The following is a 19,633-nucleotide window of genomic DNA, read 5'->3' as shown; positions in this document are numbered from 1 at the left end:
AGACATCAATCAACGTCTATTCCACATTGGTTCAACTTAATTTAATTGAAATGATGTGGAAACAACATTGATTTAACCAGTGTGTGCCCAGTGGGAATAGGGTAGCCTAGTTACAGTAGCATACATAGGCCTACTTCAATGTAAAATTGAAGTATATTATAAACTGCGCTGCCTATGATTTCAAAACTTGAAATATATATAGCCTTTCTATTTCCTAGACTAGGTTTAAATAAAAGAGAGCTGCACATGGTTGTATGGCTACTTCGGGAATAGGAACCCATCACGGTCTGTAATGGTCATGAAAATACAGAAAATAGGAACAATATTCCTATTATTTTAGATTTAAAAAATAAAAGTTGTCCACACACATTTTGGGGTATATTTTGTACATATGCACAGTTTATGAGGCCCCAGGTGTTTCAGATTAGGCTCCAGATGATTGAGTTCGCATCCCACCCCCTGTGTTGCTGTGGGCAGTGGGGTTGAATCCAGGGGACTGAGGGAGTAGTGGCCCTGCTGGGATATAGAGATGGGATTGTTGTGAAAAGAAACATAGTGGAGGGCCAGTGTGTGTGTGTGTGTGTGTATATGTGTATATGTGTGAGAGAGTGAGGCCACACAGCTGTGTTAGGATCATGCAGGATCCTGCAGAGGGATTTTGCAGTATCACTGAATCTCAAGCTCTTAAGTACTAGATCTCCCCATACATTCTTGACCAGGGCAAATATGGCCTGGATGATATACTGTAACACAGCCCCTCTGTCGTAGAGTGACTGTATTTCCATAATGTTGTTTGTGTTTGACACGTCATCTTCTGGTCTTTTTGTAGGACATAATCATGGTTCTCCTACTGTCATAGTGCCAAGAGAGAGAGCATCATTTATGCATTTTCCTGACGATATTTCACAAGAGAAGACAGTCAGACATTGTGAAGTGCACTGACTGTCTGGAAAAAAACAATTCAGTAATATTGGGAATACACTTTTTATTTTGAAATAAGATTCATCTTTCACAGTTGTTTTATTTTAAAAGTTTTATCTGTCATGTACAAGGGGACAACATTACATTGATATAATCAACATTCCTTCCATTCTTATAGCACAATCACTATTGTACAACTGTGGTCATTTTCTTTCTCCAAACAAACATAAATCCTTATCCTTCAGCCTGATTGGCCATCCTTGCTGGCCATCACCTCTCCTTCAGCCTGATTGGCCACTGTGGCTGTCTATCACTTCTCCTTCAGCCACATCTGTAGGAGCTGGAAAATGTGTTCCCGAGCCAGGGTCAGCTGGGGGAGGTCCACAGCTCTGGCAGGGTACATGTTGGCACAGTGGGCTGTTCCTGGATCAGAGTGAGTGAGTGAGTGACTGAGTGAGGGAGATAGATAGATAGATAACAGATTCTCTGTTACAAGACACCATAGACTGTCACAAGACACCATAGACATCAGTTGAAGGATAGAAGGACCAACGTTGAGCCCTCACCCTTTATGAAGATGGCAGGGAGGTCATCTGAGATGCTAGAGGTGATGCCCAGGGCATGCCAGGGGTCGATGGAACCGTTGGGGAAGACTATTCTGGTGGCACGGATGTTGTAGCTGCCGTAGTTCTCATTGGTCTGGTCTATTCCAGCGTAGAGTGTCTTAGCGCTGATGTTGAAATTGTCCTGACACTGTTCCACATGGTACCTGCCAGAGAGGGAAGGGATGGAAAGAGAGGAGGGAGAGGGGGATGAAAGAGGAGAGAGGCCCATTGATCCAGTCATACCACAGAGAGACATTCCTTCACTAGTACACACACACCTGGAGGAGAATACTTGTCAGCATTAAATAAGTACTCACTGGAGGCCAAAGCCACCGAAGGGCTGGTTAGGAGAATCAGTGGTCTGGAAGTAGCCAAACTCAGTGCAGGTCTGGTACGTCCACTGTCTCCCTGGATACACAGATGGATACATACATGGACACATTCACACATGCGAACAGCGCCTTGACTTTTTCCACATTTTGTTAGGTTACAGCCTTATTCTAAAATCAATTAAATTGTTATTTTCCCTCATCAATCTACACACAATACCCCATAATGACAAAGCAATAACAGGTTTTTAGAAATTGTTGCTAATTTAGAAAATAAAAAACCCCCGGAAATATCAAATTTCCGTAAGTATTCAGACCCTTTACTCAGTACTTTGTTGAAGCACCTTTGGCAGCGATTACAGCCTCAAATCTTCTTGGGTATGATGCTACAAGTATTTGGGGAGTTTCTCCCATTCTTCTCTGCAGATCCTCTCAAGCTCTATCAGGTTGGATGGGGAGCGTTGCTGCACAGCTATTTTCAGGTCTCTCCAGAGAAGTTCGATCAGGTTCAAGTCCGGGCTCTGGCTGGGCCACTCAAGGACATTCAGAGACTTGTCCTGAAGCCACTCCTGTGTTGTCTTGGTTGTGTGCTTAGGGTCATTGTCCTGTTGGAAGGTGAACCTTTGCCCCAGTCTGAGGTCCTGAGCGCTCTGGAACAGGTTTTCATTAAGGATCTCTCTGTACTTTGCTCCGTTCATCTTTGCCTCGATCCTGACTAGTCTCCCAGTCCCTGCCACTGCAAACCATCCCGACAGCATGATGCTGCCACCACCATGCTTCACCGTAGGGATGGTGCCAGGTTTCCTCCAGACGTGACGCTTGGCATTCAGGCCAAAGACTTCAATCTTGGTTTCATCAGACCAGAGAATCTTGTTTCTCATGGTCTGAGAGTCTTTAGGTGCCTTTTGGCAAACTCCAAGTCGGGCTGTCATGTGCCTTTTATTGAGGAGTGGCTTCCGTCTGGCCACTCTACCATAAAGGCCTGATTGGAGGAGTGCTGCAGAGATGGTTGTCCTTCTGGAAGTTTCTCCCATCTCCACAGAGGAACCCTAGAGCTCTGTCAGAGTAACCATCGGGTTCTTGGTCACCTCCCTGACCAAGGCCCTTCTCCCCCTATTCATTGCTTAAATTACATAGTAATACCACAAGACTTGAATGACACAGGTTAGGTCGACAATCAGTCAAAAATAATTTTATGGGAAAAACGATTTACTGTTCAAATGCACTGTCTTGTGCCTTTGAGCAAAGACAAAGAAAGGAAAGAGAAAGGGAGTGAAGTCACCAGGAAGAGAGGGAGAGAGAAAGGGAGGAGTGGACGGTTTACAGACGCTCCGGGTGGCTCTTTAAAAGCCCCCTTCCTGTCCCAGTGATCCCCACTAAACCAATAAGCCCTCCCAGTCAAGGAAAATAGCCCTGGGAACCACAGCCAAAGGCCAGAGCACAACATGGAAATTGGTTGAACATTATTACTAACCGAACACAACCTATGACAGGGCTCTAACCAATGTTCTGGATCAGAGGATATAGAGAGACAACACTTTCCACTGTAAAACTAAAAGGAAGATGTGTAAAATGCCTGTCTTAGCACTGCCTTTCCAAATGCACGCACACACATGCACACAAACAAACACACACATGTACACACACAACCATACCGTTGAGCAGTATAACAAGGAGGGATCTTTCTTTAATGCTGAATAACACTATTAAAAGTCTATAAAACACACTTTGCACGATGCAGAGGCAAAAGGAGCCGAAGCTGCTCTAGTTACAAGCCATCACTTATACTCTTCATTTGTTCATTTTTATCTCTTATTTTTCATGACAAAAGATATAGCAAGAGGTAGTCGATTCAAATGGTGTGTATAGTGATCACCATTCAAATTTAGCAAAGCAAATAATTGTGCAAATAGCAATGCAAATAAAAGCCTTATGGATAAGGGTCCCCTGGACCAGTATTGAGTGACGGCCTCAGTGTTCCTCAGGGTGTTAACTGCTGATGAAGCAGGTTTGGCTTCTTCTGTCCCTTGGCATTGTACAGAGTTGGTTTTATTGAGGACATTGACATACAGTGGGGAAAAAAAGTATTTAGTCAGCCACCAATTGTGCAAGTTCTCCCACTTAAAAAGATGAGAGAGGCCTGTAATTTTCATCATAGGTACACGTCAACTATGACAGACAAAATGAGAAAAAAAAATCCAGAAAATCACATTGTAGGATTTTTAATGAATGTATTGGCATATGATGGTGGAAAATAAGTATTTGGTCAATAACAAAAGTTTCTCAATACTTTGTTATATACCCTTTGTTGGCAATGACACAGGTCAAACGTTTTCTGTAAGTCTTCACAAGGTTTTCACACACTGTTGCTGGTATTTTGGCCCATTCCTCCATGCAGATCTCCTCTAGAGCAGTGATGTTTTGGGGCTGTCGCTGGGCAACACAGACTTTCAACTCCCTCCAAAGATTTTCTATGGGGTTGAGATCTGGAGACTGGCAAGGCCACTCCAGGACCGTGAAATGCTTCTTACGAAGCCACTCCTTCGTTGCCCGGGCGGTGTGTTTGGGATCATTGTCATGCTGAAAGACCCAGCCACGTTTCATCTTCAATTCCCTTGCTGATGGAAGGAGGGTTTCACTCAAAATCTCACGATACATGGCCCCATTCATTCTTTCCTTTACACGGATCAGTCGTCCTGGTCCCTTTGCAGAAAAACAGCCCCAAAGCATGATGTTTCCAACCCCATGCTTCACAGTAGGTATGGTGTTCTTTGGATGCAACTCAGCATTCTTTGTCCTCCAAACATGACGAGTTGAGTTTTTACCAAAAAGTTATATTTTGGTTTCATCTGACCATATGACATTCTCCCAATCCTCTTCTGGATCATCCAAATGCACTTCAGACGGGCCTGGACATGTACTAGCTTAAGCAGGGGGACACGTCTCGCACTGCAGGATTTGAGTCCCTGGCGGCGTAGTGTGTTACTGATGGTTGGCTTTGTTACTTTGGTCCCAGCTCTCTGCAGGTCATTCACTAGGTCCCCCCGTGTGGTTCTGGGATTTTTGCTCACCGTTCTTGTGATCATTTTGACCCCATGGGGTGAGATCTTGCGTGGAGCCCCAGATCGAGGGAGATTATCAGTGGTCTTGTATGTCTTCCATTTCCTAATAATTGCTCCCACAGTTGATTTCTTCAAACCAAGCTGCTTACCTATTGCAGATTCAGTCTTCCCAGCCTGGTGCAGGTCTACAATTTTGTTTTTGGTGTCCTTTGACAGCTCTTTGGTCTTGGCCATTGTGAAATTTGGAGTGTGACTGTTTGAGGTTGTGGACAGGTGTATTTTATACTGATAACAAGTTCAAACAGGTGCCATTAATACAGGTAACGAGTGGAGGACAGAGGAGCCTCTTAAAGAAGAAGTTACAGGTCTGTGAGAGCCAGAAATCTTGCTTGTTTGTAGGTGACCAAATACTTATTTTCCACCATAATTTGCAAATAAATTCATTAAAAATCCTACAATGGGATTTTCTGGATTTTTTTTCCTCAATTTGTCTGTCATAGTTGACGTGTACCTATGATGAAAATTACAGGCCTCTCTCATCTTTTTAAGTGGGAGAACTTGCACAATTGGTGGCTGACTAAATACTTTTTTTCCCCACTGTACATCCCCAGAGAGTGGCTCTACCCCTTCTCCCTCATCTCTCCACACCCCTTCTCCCCCAACCACCACTCCAACTTCACCTCCCCCACTATGGGATCCTTTGCCCCTCTCACCTCCCCCGCCATGGGGTCCTTTGCCCCTCTCCCCCTTCACCTCCTCCGGTGTGGGGTCCTTTGCCCCTCTCCCCTCTCACCTCCCCCGCCATGTGGACCTTTGCCCCTCACCTCCTCTGGTGTGGGGTCCTTTGCCCCTCTCCCCCCTCACCTCCCCTGCCATGTGGACCTTTGCCCCTCACCTCCTCCGGTGTGGGGTCCTTTGCCCCTCTCCCCCCTCACCTCCCCCGCCATGTGGACCTTTGCCCCTCTACCCCCTCACCTCCCCCACCGTGGGGTCCTTTGCCCCTCTACCCCCTCACCTCCCCCACCGTGGGGTCCTTTGCCCCTCTACCCCCTCACCTCCCCCGCCTTGGGGTCCTTTGCCCCTCTCCCCCCTCACCTCCCCCGCCATGTGGACCTTTGCCCCTCTACCCCCTCACCTCCCCCACCGTGGGGTCCGCTATAGGATGTGTTCCTGAGGTCCTGAAGGTTGGCGTTGTAGGTGAGGTCTTTAAAACAGGGCTTAAGAAGGTAGGTCCTGGTTCTGAGGCGAACAAAAGCAGCGAAGCGGTAGTAGGGGTCTCCCAGAGAGGCATCGGACATCACACCACACACAGTCTTAATGGTGCAGTTCGTGTCCAACGCACTCTGCAATGACACAAACATAATGGTTACTCACTACAACTGTGGGTGGAAGTCTGTAGATTCTCATTGACTACCGCTGTGTATCTACTTCACTGGTATCATACAGAGCTATACATTTCTAAGTATGCTAAGCAGCTAAGGTACACGTGAGATCTTTAGTTAGTTGCATATTTACTACAACTGGGTTCTACACAGAGCTGTATAAATTAACCTCACCTGTGACCATCACAAGAAGACTTGTCTATATTTGGATTAAGTTAATACATAGGAAAATAAGAACCTTATAAACGTTGTTTCATAAGATAAGATTACATAAATTCCTTCCTATTTTATGAGCCACACATGCAGGGGTATTAGATTATCTGGTTAGATTACACCCCTCTATCTGCTTTACTCCCTATACAAGTTCCTCAGTGGTACCTGAACCCCCAGCCCCTATCCATCCCCCTGGGCGCTGGATCCAACCAATCACTCTATTAGTGTGTTGTTCTGTGGCGTTCATACAACACTCCTTTTAAAGCAGCTCTCAGCTCTGAGGCCAGGAAACTGGAGCCTGTCTGAATCCAAAGGCTCTTTTGTGCCTTTTTCCACATCAGCTTATTGGTAATTGGACTCACATCTCCACCGGCAACAGGCCACAGAGAGAATCGCCATGGTGACCACAACAGACCTCTTGGAAAATGGTCAGATAGCCCATCTTTAAGCTCGGACCCCCCTCCCTGGCCTCCCTTCCTGAGGGAAAGACAGACACTACTTGGTTATGAGAGCGGTCACGGTTTCGGATAGAGGTGCATGAAAGCCCAGAGAACCACCAGGAGAGCCTCTTCTCTTGGCCACAACCCTGGGCCTCTCGCATTGGAACAATGGCGGTTTTATTTCCTCCCTTGGGCTTCAGCTTTGAGCTACCTTCTTCCCCAACCCCATTTCACCCCCAAACTACCCCAATCCTGACTCAAAATGGTTCCTCTCCTAGGTCAACCAGGCACCTTATACTCTGAAATGATATACTGTCCACAAACCTCTCTTACCTCAAATTCTATATTGTCATTGTTGTATTGGACTGTGTTCATGATGTTGTCTGCCAGGGCATCTAGGATGTATGCCCGGTCCTTCTCTGACTGGATCTGCAGTTTTGAACATAAACTGAGAGACAGAGAGTGAGTGAGTGAGTGAGTGAGTGAGTGAGTGAGTGAGTGAGTGAGTGAGTGAGTGAGTGAGTGAGTGAGTGAGTGAGAGAGAGAGAGAGAGAGAGCTGTGACCGAGGGCCACTGCTGATGACAGTATAGACATTCATGGAACTAGTCCTCTGTATACAGTGCCTTCGGAAAGTATTCAGACCCCTTGACTTTTTCCACATTTTGTTACGTTACAGCCTTATTCTAAAATTGATTACATTGTTTTTTAGCAAATAAAAAACTGAAATATCACATTTACATTAGTATTCAGACCCTTTACTCAGTACATTGTTGAAGCACCTTTGGCAGCGATTACAGCATTGAGTCTTCTTGGGTATGACGCTACAAGCTTGGCACACCTGTATTTGGGGAGTTTCTCCCATTCTTCTCTGCAGATCCTCTCAAGCTCTGTCAGGTTGGATGAAGAGCGTTGCTGCACAGCTATTTTCAGGTCTCTCCAGAAATGTTCGATGTCAAGTGCCTTTTACTGAGAAGTGGCTTCCGTCTGGCCACTCTACCATAAAGGCCTGATTGGTGGAGTGCTGCAGAGATGGTTGTCCTTCTGGAAGATTCTCCCATTTCCACAGAGGAACTCTGGAGCTCTGTCAGAGTGACCATCGGGTTCTTGGTCACCTCCCTGATTGCTCAGTTTGGCCGGGCAGCCAGCTCTAGGAAGAGCCTTGGTGGTTCCAAACTTCTTCCACTTAAGAATGATGGAGGCCACTGTGTTCTTGGGGACCTTCAATGCTGCAGACATTTTTGGGTACTCTTCCCCAGATCTGTGCCTTGATACAATCCTGTCTCGGAGCTCTACAAATTCCTTCGACCTCAGGGTTTGGTTTTTGCTCTGACATGCACTGTCAACTGTGGGACCTTATATAGACAGGTGTGTGCCTTTCCAAATCAGGTCCAATCAACTGAATTTACCACAGGTGGACTCCAATCAAGTTGTAGAAACATCTCAAGGATGATCAATGGAAACAGGATGCACCTGAGCTCAATTTCGAGTCTCATAGCAAAGGGTCTGAATACTTATGTAAATAAGTTATTTCTGTTTTGAAGTTTGAATACACATGCTACAATTTTTTTTTAAACTGTTTTTGCTTTGTCATTATGGGGTATTGTGTGTAGAATGCTGAGGATCTTTATTTATTTAATCAATTTTAGAATAAAGCTGTAACGTAACAAAATGTGGAAAAAGTCAAGGGGTCTGAATACTTTCCGAAGGCACACAAACATAAAACATAAAACTACCTGGAAGTGTAAGCAGATTCCATATTTGGTGGTACCGAATGCACGCCATTGATATGAGTGCTATGTTGCAACAGACTGACAGAAGGAAACACTTGACCCATCCTGTCAGCTAGGTTGAAGATAAAAGGTTAAGACAACGTAATAATTCCATGTAGAAGCGTTCGAAAATAAACAAATTAATTGGACTCAGCGCCGGAGCGAAAATGACGGAGTGAGTGGTAGCAGTAAAGAAGTTCGCCATCAAAGTGTAAAATGAACACAATCGTATTGAATTTCAGCTAACTACTCAGCAAACACATAGCATAAACTGTTTTACTGTCATTCTATTCATTTAAACGTTTTTCTAATTATCTACAGACAATTTTATTACTTGATTTCCCAAACGCTGGTTAACTTTTCAATCCTAATCCTGTAGAATCAACCACGGCGCTGGTTCAATGAATGTGCTTATTTTCGAACGCTCCGCATGGAATTATTATGTTGTCTCAGCCTGTATTTTTTCGACATAGCCTGTCAGCAGGATATTACCAGGATATTACACACCAACTGTAACCAGGGGATAATGAAGTTGTTTGTCATGGTGACAGTGATTGGGTTGAGGTGGGGCGGCCCAGGGGGTAGCGTGGGGTAGGGCTGGCACAATTACTGTATAACCAACGTTTATGGATGAAGACCAGCGTGAAAATAAAATAACCGTAAAAAATAAAAAATAAAGGAACAGCTGACTGAACACGGGACAGCCGGGCATTCGTGTGGTTGAGTCCGTTTCTGCTGTAACATGCACTCTTAACAATGCGATTAAACTTTGTTGCTCCTTTCTGAAACAAGGAAGGTGTTGCAGCAAACAAGTCTTTGGTTGCCTAGGCAACACCCCCCTCCCTGCAGCAGCAGCACACATAGAGGGTGCGTTTGTAAATTCACTCTGGCTATCTACTCCGATTTCAGAGAACTCCTGTCCGAGTGTGCCAGAGCGCAGAATAACTGATACATATACGAACGCTCAACACCCGTTGAATATGGCTGGTGTCAGTAAACCTCGGCAAAAAACGTAATTACATTCTTGCCAGCAGCACAGTTACAATCCCTAACGATCTGGATAACATGAAAACAGTTTAACCAGCTCTGCTAGGGTGAGTAAAATGGTCAGAGTGAGGTGTTCTCTCATTTGTGTCTGGAAGTAGCTAGCAAGCTAGCCAACGTTAGCTTGGGTGATTGACTGCCGTTGTGAGGTCAGAATGCTCGGATCAAACCTACTCCTCAGCCAGAGCGTCCAGTGTGCGCTCTGAACACTCAGAGAGCGAAACGCTCTGAATTTACGAACGCCCAGAGCGCACTCTGAGCGCACTCTGGCACTCCAGATTGAATTTACGAACACACCCAGAAATAGAATGAATAGAATAGGCTTGGAACCTCTAACCCTGGAAGTTTGACTGGTAAACTCATGGGTACACTCGCCATGGCTGCCTGGTATTGTGATGTAATAATTTATATGGTAATGTAGAATGTTCATTCAAATTATGTTAACAGATGTGGCCCATGCAATGGAATGTCATTTTTGTAATGTCAGTTAAGTTTAATCAACAAATCACAGCATATATTGATGGGTTCACTTCCTGCCTTTACTTCCTGCAATGGCCTCCGGTCCACCCATTATGCCATCATTGACTTGAATGGGGACGACCATTCTATTCATTCTATTTCAGGACTCAGGACTCAGGAGCAGAGGAGAAAATGTGAGGTAATGTGTGTTTTTTTGCTAATCGAACAGTTATTACGGTGACCGCAGTCATTTGGCTGGCAAATTACCGTCATCCAAAAGCCCTAGTGTGAGGTACTGTTGTACACATCACAGAGGGTTGTTGTTGTTGTTTGTGTTGTCATTAGTCACCCCCCACAACAGGCCCAGTCCCACCCTCTAGTTGAGGTCACATGTTGACTTTGGAAGTGACCCGTGACAGAGCGATCTCAGGACAGAACTGTGATGCCGACACTGTATCGCAGAGGTATCTGGTGGTTAGAAAACCGGGCAGACTATATGTGTGTACATTTGTGTGTGTGTGTTGGGTGTGTGTGCGCACACTTGTACAGTGTGGTCAGGCGGCTGCCCAGACAAATACATGGTCTGTGTGTCTGTGGGTGTCAGTCTGACATCAGTAGCAGTAGCCAGACTAATAAAGCAGTCTCAGCCCACCATTCACCATATAAAATGACCATACAGTCACTATGACAACCTGGAACAAGCACACAGAGAACATGCAGTAATAAGAGACTGCCCATAAAGCCAAAGACCAATGTGACCAAGGCATACACACACGCAAACTCATAGCCACATAAACACTTGATTAAAACCCTTTCACTGTCAAGTCTACAAACACACCAATAAATGATACAATAGAGATAAAGGTTAAGAGGTTACCGGCTAGGGAGAGGGAAAGGTTAAGAGGGAGAGGGAAGGATAGGAGGGAGAGGGAAAGGTTAAGAAGGAGAGGGAAGGATAAGAGGGAGAGGGAAAGGTTAAGAGGGAGAGGGAAGGATAGGAGGGAGAGGGAAAGGTTAAGAGGGAGAGGGAAGGATAGGAGGGAGAGGGAAAGGGAAAGGTTAAGAAGGAGAGGGAAAGGTTAAGAGGGAGAGGGAAGGATAAGAGGGAAAGGGAAAGGTTAAGAGGGAGAGGGAAAGGTTAAGAGGGAAAGGTTAAGAAGGAGAGGGAAAGGTTAAGAGGGAGAGGGAAGGATAAGAGGGAAAGGGAAAGGTTAAGAGGGAGAGGGAAAGGTTAAGAGGGAGAGGGAAAGGTTAAGAAGGAGAGGGAAAGGTTAAGAGGGAGAGGGAAGGATAAGAGGGAGAGGGAAAGGTTAAGAGGGAGAGGGAAGGATAAGAGGGAAAGGGAAAGGTTAAGAGGGAGAGGGAAAGGTTAAGAGGGAGAGGGAAAGGTTAAGAGGGAGAGGGAAGGATAGGAGGGAGAGAGAAAGGTTAAGAAGGAGAGGGAAAGGTTAAGAGGGAGAGGGAAGGATAGGAGGGAGAGGGAAAGGTTAAGAAGGAGAGGGAAGGATAAGAGGGAGAGGGAAAGGTTAAGAGGGAGAGGGAAGGATAGGAGGGAGAGGGAAAGGGAAAGGTTAAGAAGGAGAGGGAAAGGTTAAGAGGGAGAGGGAAGGATAAGAGGGAAAGGGAAAGGTTAAGAGGGAGAGGGAAGGATAAGAGGGAAAGGGAAAGGTTAAGAGGGAGAGGGAGAGGTTAAGAGGGAGAGGGAAAGGTTAAGAGGGAGAGGGAAGGATAGGAGGGAGAGAGAAAGGTTAAGAAGGAGAGGGAAAGGTTAAGAGGGAGAGGGAAGGATAGGAGGGAGAGGGAAAGGTTAAGAAGGAGAGGGAAGGATAAGAGGGAGAGGGAAAGGTTAAGAGGGAGAGGGAAGGATAGGAGGGAGAGGGAAAGGTTAAGAGGGAGAGGGAAGGATAGGAGGGAGAGGGAAAGGGAAAGGTTAAGAAGGAGAGGGAAAGGTTAAGAGGGAGAGGGAAGGATAAGAGGGAGAGGGAAAGGTTAAGAGGGAGAGGGAAGGATAAGAGGGAAAGGGAAAGGTTAAGAGGGAGAGGGAAAGGTTAAGAGGGAGAGGGAAAGGTTAAGAGGGAGAGGGAAGGATAGGAGGGAGAGAGAAAGGTTAAGAAGGAGAGGGAAAGGTTAAGAGGGAGAGGGAAGGATAGGAGGGAGAGGGAAAGGTTAAGAAGGAGAGGGAAGGATAAGAGGGAGAGGGAAAGGTTAAGAGGGAGAGGGAAGGATAGGAGGGAGAGGGAAAGGTTAAGAGGGAGAGGGAAGGGGAAGGATAGGAGGGAGAGGGAAAGGGAAAGGTTAAGAAGGAGAGGGAAAGGTTAAGAGGGAGAGGGAAGGATAAGAGGGAAAGGTTAAGAGGGAGAGGGAAAGGTTAAGAGGGAGAGGGAAAGGTTAAGAGGGAGAGGGAAGGATAAGAGGGAAAGGTTAAGAGGGAGAGGGAAAGGTTAAGAGGGAGAGGGAAAGGTTAAGAGGGAGAGGGAAGAATAAGAGGGAGAGGGAAAGGTTAAGAGGGAGAGGGAAGAATAAGAGGGAGAGGGAAAGGTTAAGAGGGAGAGGGAAAGGTTAAGAGGGAGAGGGAAGGATAAGAGGGAAAGGTTAAGAGGGAGAGGGAAAGGTTAAGAGGGAGAGGGAAAGGTTAAGAAGGAGAGGGAAGGATAGGAGGGAGAGGGAAGGTTAAGAAGGAGAGGGAAGGATAAGAGAGAGAGGGAAAGGTTAAGAGGGAGAGGGAAGAAAAAGAGGGAGAGGGAAAGGTTAAGAGGGAGAGGGAAGGATAGGAGGGAGAGGGAAAGGTTAAGAAGGAGAGGGAAAGGTTAAGAGGGAGAGGGAAAGATTAAGAGGGAGAGGGAAAGGTTAAGAGGGAGAGGGAAGGATAGGAGGGAGAGGGAAAGGTTAAGAAGGAGAGGGAAGGATAAGAGGGAGAGGGAAAGGTTAAGAGGGAGAGGGAAGAATAGGAGGGAGAGGGAAAGGTTAAGAGGGAGAGGGAAAGGTTAAGAGGGAGAGGGAAAGGTTAAGAGGGAGAGGGAAGGAAAAGATGGAAGGATGAGAGGGAGAGGGAAGGATAAGAGGGAGAGGGAAAGGTTAAGAGGGAGAGGGAAGGATAAGAGGGAGAGGGAAAGGTTAAGAGGGAGAGGGAAAGATAAGAGGGAGAGGGAAGGATAAGAGGGAGAGGGAAGGATAGGAGGGAGAGGGAAGGATAAGAGGGAGAGGGAAAGGGAAAGGTTAAGAGGGAAAGATAAGAGGGAAGGATAAGAGGGAGAGGGAAAGGTTAAGAGGGAAGGATATGAGGGAGAGGGAAGGATCAGAGGGAGAGGGAAAGATTAAGAGGGAGAGGGAAGGATAAGAGGGAAAGGGAAGGATAAAAGGGAGAGGGAAGGTTAAGAGGTGGAGAGTGATTCCTTTGTCCGCCTGGAGCACCAATGCCTTTCAGAGAGACTCTAAGGCCGTGTCTAGACTTGACAGTTCATGCAGCTTTAGTATTCTGATCATAGAGTTCTGATCATGGAATTCCGAACGAGTCATGCATTTACACCTACATTTAAATGTGTCTACCATGTCCACAGTGTGTCCAGATTCCATTTTCTAGCGCTATATTCAAATGCCTGTATGCATTCTACAAACGCTGGAATAGGCAAAATATGATAATAACACAACAGCTGATGGCAGTAGCTAACTACTGTAGCTAACTAGCCAGCTAACCTCTGTAGCTAGCCAGCAAGCTAGCAAGCAATGCTAAAGGAATTGCATATTGGTTAGCATAACTATAGCCAAACATTATAGCTGTCTAGCATTTGAGGCCAGCAAACACATTACTCACACACTAGGAACACATTTCCTCCAACGTTATAATGAAAAGGTGCCTCTAGGTCCCAAAACACAAGCTTTCTGGATACTTGTGGGAGGAGTGCTGATGACGTCGCCCACTGTTTGCGCTTTTGGTTGCCTGATTGCGTCCAGACGGAGGAGAAATCCGCACACAATGCATCCCTGACCACCTCCTGAAGTGGTCAACCAGATCCGAACACAATCAGACCACAAAGCGACTTTTGTCCCTCTAGACCCTTCTTTGTATTCTGATAGCAGAAGTCGCATGTACAGTGGCTTGCGAAAGTATTCACCCCCCTTGGCATTTTTCCTATTTTGTTGCCTTACAACCTGGAATTAAAATTGATTTTTGGGGGGTTTGTATCATTTGATTTACACAACATGCCTACCACTTTGAAGATGCAAAATATATTTTTTTGTGAAACAAACAAGAAATAAGACAAAAAAACAGAAAACTTGAGCGTTTGTAACTATTCACCCCCCCAAAGTCAATACTTTTGCCCACTCTTCATGGCAAAACTGCTCCAGCTCCTTCAAGTTGGATGGGTTCTGCTGGTGTACAGCAATCTTTAAGTTATACCACAGATTCTCAATTGGATTGAGGTCTGGGCTTTGACTAGGCCATTCCAAGACATTTAAATGTTTCCCCTTAAACCACTCAAGTGTTGCTTTAGCAGTATGCTTAGGGTCATTGTCCTGCTGGAAGGTGAACCTCCGTCCCAGTCTCAAATCTCTGGAAGACTGAAACAGGTTTCCCTCAAGAATTTCCCTGTATTTAGCACCACCCATCATTCCTTCAATTCTGACTAGTTTCCCAGTCCCTGCCGATGAAAAACATCCCCACAGCATGATGCTGCCACCACCATGCTTCACTGTGGGGAAGGTGTTCCCCACAGTGAAGCATGTATGATATTCTAACAATTTTAGTCTCATCTGACCAGAGTACCTTCTTCCATATGTTTGGGGAGTCTCCCACATGCCTTTTGGCGAACACCGAATGTGTTTGCTTATTTTTTTCTTTAAGCAATGGCTTTCTCTGACTAGTCTTCCATAAAGCCCAGCTCTGTGGAGTGTATGGCTTAAAGTGGTCCTATGGACAGATACTCCAATCAGATACTCCAATCTCCGCTGTGGAGCTTTGCAACTCCTTCAGGGTTATCTTTGGTGTCTTTGTTGCCTCTCTGATTAATGCCCTCCTTGCCTGGTCCGTGAGTTTTGGTGGGCAGCCCTCTCTTGGCATGTTTGTTGTGGTGCCATATTCTTTCAATTTTTTAATAATGGATATATTTTTATAACCCAACCCTGATCTGTACTTCTCTGCAACTTTGTCCCTGACCTGTTTGGAGAGCTCCTTGGTCTTCATGGTGCCGCTTGCTTGGTGGTGCCCCTTGCTTAGTGATGTTGCAGACTCTGGGGCCTTTCAGAACAGGTGTATATATACTGAGATCATGTGACAGATCATGTGACACTTAGATTGCACACAGGTGGACTTTATCTAACTAACTATGTGACTTCTGGAGGTAATTGGTTGCACCAGATCTTATTTAGGGGCTTCATAGCAAAGGGGGTGAATACATATGCACGCACCACTTTTCCATTATTTATTTCGTATTCTTTTTATTAACACGTTATTTTTTTCATTTCACTTCACCAATTTGGACTATTTTGTATGGCCATTATAATAAATTACAGGTTATAATGCAACAAAATAGGAAAAATGCCAAGGGGGATGAATACTTTTGCAAGGCACTGTAAGTGTCAAGTGTAGACACGACCATAGAGACAGGAGTGGATGCCATGGCATTCCGACGGATTCCAGAGAGCGTGCCCGACATTCCGATATCTCAAGCTGCCAGTGCAGACCTTGAAGGCCAAGAGAGGTGAGCTGAAACCAGACCCATCTCAGACCAGCACCCTCAACACACACACACTCTTAGGACAGGACAGTTAGGAGAGGAGCTAGAGTGACTAGATAATTTCCTGGCACTTGACACCAATTTAATAACACACTGTTTGTCCTCAGCCACACCACACACCTGTTCTGTGGTATTCATCATACTCTACTATGTAGTTATTCTTCTTACTGTAACTATTCTCTACTATACCAGTAGATGTGAATGACTGAATGATGGAGTGTATCTGCTTGTGGGCTATATTGTGAGAGGCGGAGGGAGGGAGGGAGGGAGGAGAAAAGGTGTAGTACTTGAAGTCTTTGGTGATGTTGTCATAGTTGTCAGGGTCTTTGATGCGCTCCTGCAAGGTGTCAAAAGCCTTCTTTACCAGCAGGGGGCACTCTGGGTTCTCTGCTGCCAGGGCCCGCCACACCACCTCCAGGTACTCTGGGCAAAACGCAGCAAGAGAGACAACTCACAGTTCAAATACAAGTCACTATGAACCAACACTATTTAAACAGAGCAAATAACATTTTGAGACAATATAAAGACATGGTAACTGTTCTAACATAGAGCCAGTAAGGTATGTCATAATATATCATGAGTTGATTGTATTTATAGAACACTTTCCGCCTCCAGTCTCTAAGTGCCTCCCAATGTCATACTTAACCAGTGTGTAGGAGTACTGTTCAAATAACCTGAACCTTATTTAGAATATCATACAGTGTTAAGAGTTAGAAGAATTTTCAAACATATTGTTGAAGTGTCTCCATCTCAGTACGGACACAGGCCAGCTCCATGTGTGGTTACCACAATAATAACCGTATTATTTCAATGTTTATGACTTTCTAAACATGATGATCTTTACAGTGGAAAATGTGAGCCTTGTTCAGACAAGCAAGAGAAAGCACTTATGGGTAAAAACACTCACTAAACTACAATGACCTGCTCATTGTTGGGAAATAGAAACTTGCGTGGACTGGGAGAAATATGACGGTATCTGACATCAATGCAGTATTCCCAACTGAGCTTCTGTGTTTGTGTGTGTTGGTTGATCTCTAAATGTTCCCAGTCTCATCAAAAGGGGTCAGTGTGTGTTGTTATAGTTTCCATGTTCCAAGGCACCGTTGCCTTGGTGACACCCTTGTAGTCTTCCTCAAGAAACCAGTGAGAGACAGCAACCTAGAGAGGACCCTTCAATCTTCCCCATCCTCACCTATTCCTCTATCTGCCCTCCAGGGTATATAACACTGGCCATTATCCTCAACTCAAATATACATAGTGACCAGTGGAGGCTGCTGAGGGGAGGACGGCTCATAATAATGGCTGGAATGGAATCAAACATATGGTTTCCATGTGGTTGATCCCATTCATTCCATTGACTCCATTCCAGCCATTACTATGAGCTGTCCTCCCCTCAGCAGCCTCCACTGATATTGACAGACTCATAGTCAGTGCATGACTATTTCCAGTTCATTATTCCATAACAAGGATCTGCCTGGGGTCTATATTCAGCAAGGTGAAACATTCAGAACATTGAGATCTCCTGAATACTCGCTGGGAGGTAAACGGCAAGTCGAATCCAGGCTCAACCTTTTGTTATGCCTCTCAGCTGTTTACTGAGTGATTTGCTTAAGTTTATTTCAGACAAATGTTAAAATGGTTAAGGGACACCCTCCTCCAGGTATCCTGTAACACCCTGAAATTCCCCCAGGCAGAGTGACACACTGGTCATGGAGAGAAAGAGAGATGGGGACTTGGACAAGCCTGAGTAGAGGTAAAATTTGAGCGAAAAATGACAGATCACTGAGAGAAAGGAGGATTACTGTGTGTGTTATTATTACCTGAGAAGTTGACTTTGGCGTGGAGAGGTGCGCTGCTTGCCACGGCAGCATGAATCAGGTGGGGGTACTTGAGTCGGGACCAGGCTGCCAGCGCGCCCGGGTATGACCCGCCGAATGCCACCCACTTGCTGTTGGTCAAGCCCCGTTGTTTAGCGATAACAGTGCGGAAGTGAGCCAGGTCGGCCAGAGCTTGTTGACTGCTGAGGAACCGCAGATTCTCTGTGCTCAGGTCACTGTGAGGGACAAGACAGACAAGGGGCTAATCAAGTCAGGAGGAAGCCAGTTTGAGAGCCTCACTCAACACCTGGTTTACTATTTCTATACTCTGCATGAACGACACGTCAATCAATCCCACTAGATTCTCTGAATTAGCCAAATAGAAATAATAACAGACATCCATCAGTCAAATGAGGTTCATATTGAGAGAGCACAGGACACTGCTGGACAGGGGGCTCGCCTTTCAATGGAACTCTGTCACCTAGAGGTTATTTGATGAAGAACAGCCACCGTAATATTGTGATACAAGCGCATTGAAAATTACTAGACAAATCTAAACATACATAAAACCAGTGGTGTAAAGTACTTAAGTAAAAATACTTTCAAGTACTACTTAAGTAGTCTTTTGGGGTATTTGTACTTTACTTTACTATTTATATTTTTGACAACTTTTACTTCACTACATTCCTAAAGAAAATGAATACTTAGCAGGACAGGAAAATGGTCAAATTCACGCACTTATCAAGAGAACATCCCTGGTCATCCCTACTGCCTCTGATCTGGAGGACTCACTAAACACAAATGCTTAGTTTGTAAATTATGTTGTAGTGTGCCCCTGGCAATCCGTAAAAAAAAATAAAAAAGACAATTGTGCCGTCTGGTTTGCTTAATATAAGCAATTTGAAATGATTTATACTTGTACTTTTACTTTGATACTTAAGTATATTTTTGCAATTAAATTAACTTTTGATACTTAAGTATATTTAAAACCAAATACTTTTAGACTTTTCCTCAAGTAGTATTTTACTGGGTGACTTTCACTTGAGTCATTTTCTATTAAGGTATCTTAACTTAACTTTTACTCAAGAATGACAATTGGGTACTTTTTCCACCATTGCATAACACCAACCAATATATATATATACTGTATACATATATTTTTTTAACTTACGCCATGGGACGACTGTCGCCGTAGAAACGGTGCTCTACCATAAGACAGAGGGCGCCGAGCTTCTTGGCATAGGTAAGCCAGGCCGACCTAGGGTTCATGGCTATCCATCCGGAGTTGATTGGACCCTCTCCGCCGATCATCAAAAACACCGGTCCTCCAGCTCTGTAGTACGTCTCAGTTACGACGAATTTCTGGCAATGTAATAAACGTTATGTTGTGTTATGCATGAACTAACACACTTGATCACGCCTAGACAGTACACAGAAAAACTCACAGGTAACTTACCTCTCCATGTACTGCAGTGTGAATAAGAATATAATGAAATCAATGTCAGAACTTACTTGATTCCACACTCGACTGTCTGCACCGTTGAAGTGGTCCAGTTTTTGGGTAATCCATTGCTCCTGAAAGACAGGTTTGCCTTTTCCCTCCTGCACATCATTAGAAGATGTGTCTATTTCTATGAATTTTCTGTTACCTTTTAAAAATCCGTCACAACAGATACACAGACATGCAAAAGTAAAAACTATGAGCGCTTGAAAAGCCATGTTGACGGGCTGGAAAAACTAACAGGAAAGATCCTAGAAAAGTTGAAAGGACTCTTTTGGAAATAGAAATGCACGTGATATTTGTTTACGTGATCGTGTGAAAGCTTTTTCTTCTTCGTGTAAATGTCAACATTGGA

The 19,633-nt window shown here is 45.0% G+C and overlaps 1 protein-coding gene across 1 annotated transcript; it reads right to left on the bottom strand.

Annotated features, from left to right (window-relative positions):
* Positions 1–972: 972 nt before the first annotated feature.
* Positions 973–19,617, bottom strand: prss59 (serine protease 59, putative). The gene is made up of 9 exons (XM_084142972.1): positions 19,290–19,617; positions 18,949–19,139; positions 17,781–18,013; positions 16,248–16,383; positions 7,286–7,400; positions 6,053–6,260; positions 1,844–1,934; positions 1,488–1,690; positions 973–1,344 (listed from the first exon to the last, which is right to left on the bottom strand). Exons 1-9 carry the CDS (start codon positions 19,494–19,496, stop codon positions 1,232–1,234), a joined length of 1,497 nt encoding a protein of 498 aa, XP_083999098.1. The 5' UTR covers positions 19,497–19,617; the 3' UTR covers positions 973–1,231.
* Between the last annotated feature and the right edge of the window lie 16 nt (positions 19,618–19,633).

The sequence above is a fragment of the Coregonus lavaretus genome (genome assembly GCF_964263955.1).
Source record: "Coregonus lavaretus genome assembly, chromosome: 26".
Classification (NCBI taxonomy): domain Eukaryota; kingdom Metazoa; phylum Chordata; class Actinopteri; order Salmoniformes; family Salmonidae; genus Coregonus; species Coregonus lavaretus.
The sequence above is the reverse complement of the archived record's forward strand: the minus strand, read 5'-3'. Positions and strand labels throughout refer to the sequence as shown.

Bases quoted from the DNA above. Each gene is read 5' to 3' on its own strand.
- prss59 (XM_084142972.1), bottom strand. From the start codon at position 19,496: ATGGCTTTTCAAGCGCTCATAGTTTTTACTTTTGCATGTCTGTGTATC. The intron at 18,014-18,948 runs GTAAGTTAAAAA...TGTCCCTCACAG, and splicing joins GGCGACAGTCGTCCCATGGC to TGACCTGAGCACAGAGAATC. The intron at 1,935-6,052 runs GTGAGGGGGTAG...CTGTGTATCCAG, and splicing joins CGGACCCCACGGTGGGGGAG to GGAGACAGTGGACGTACCAG.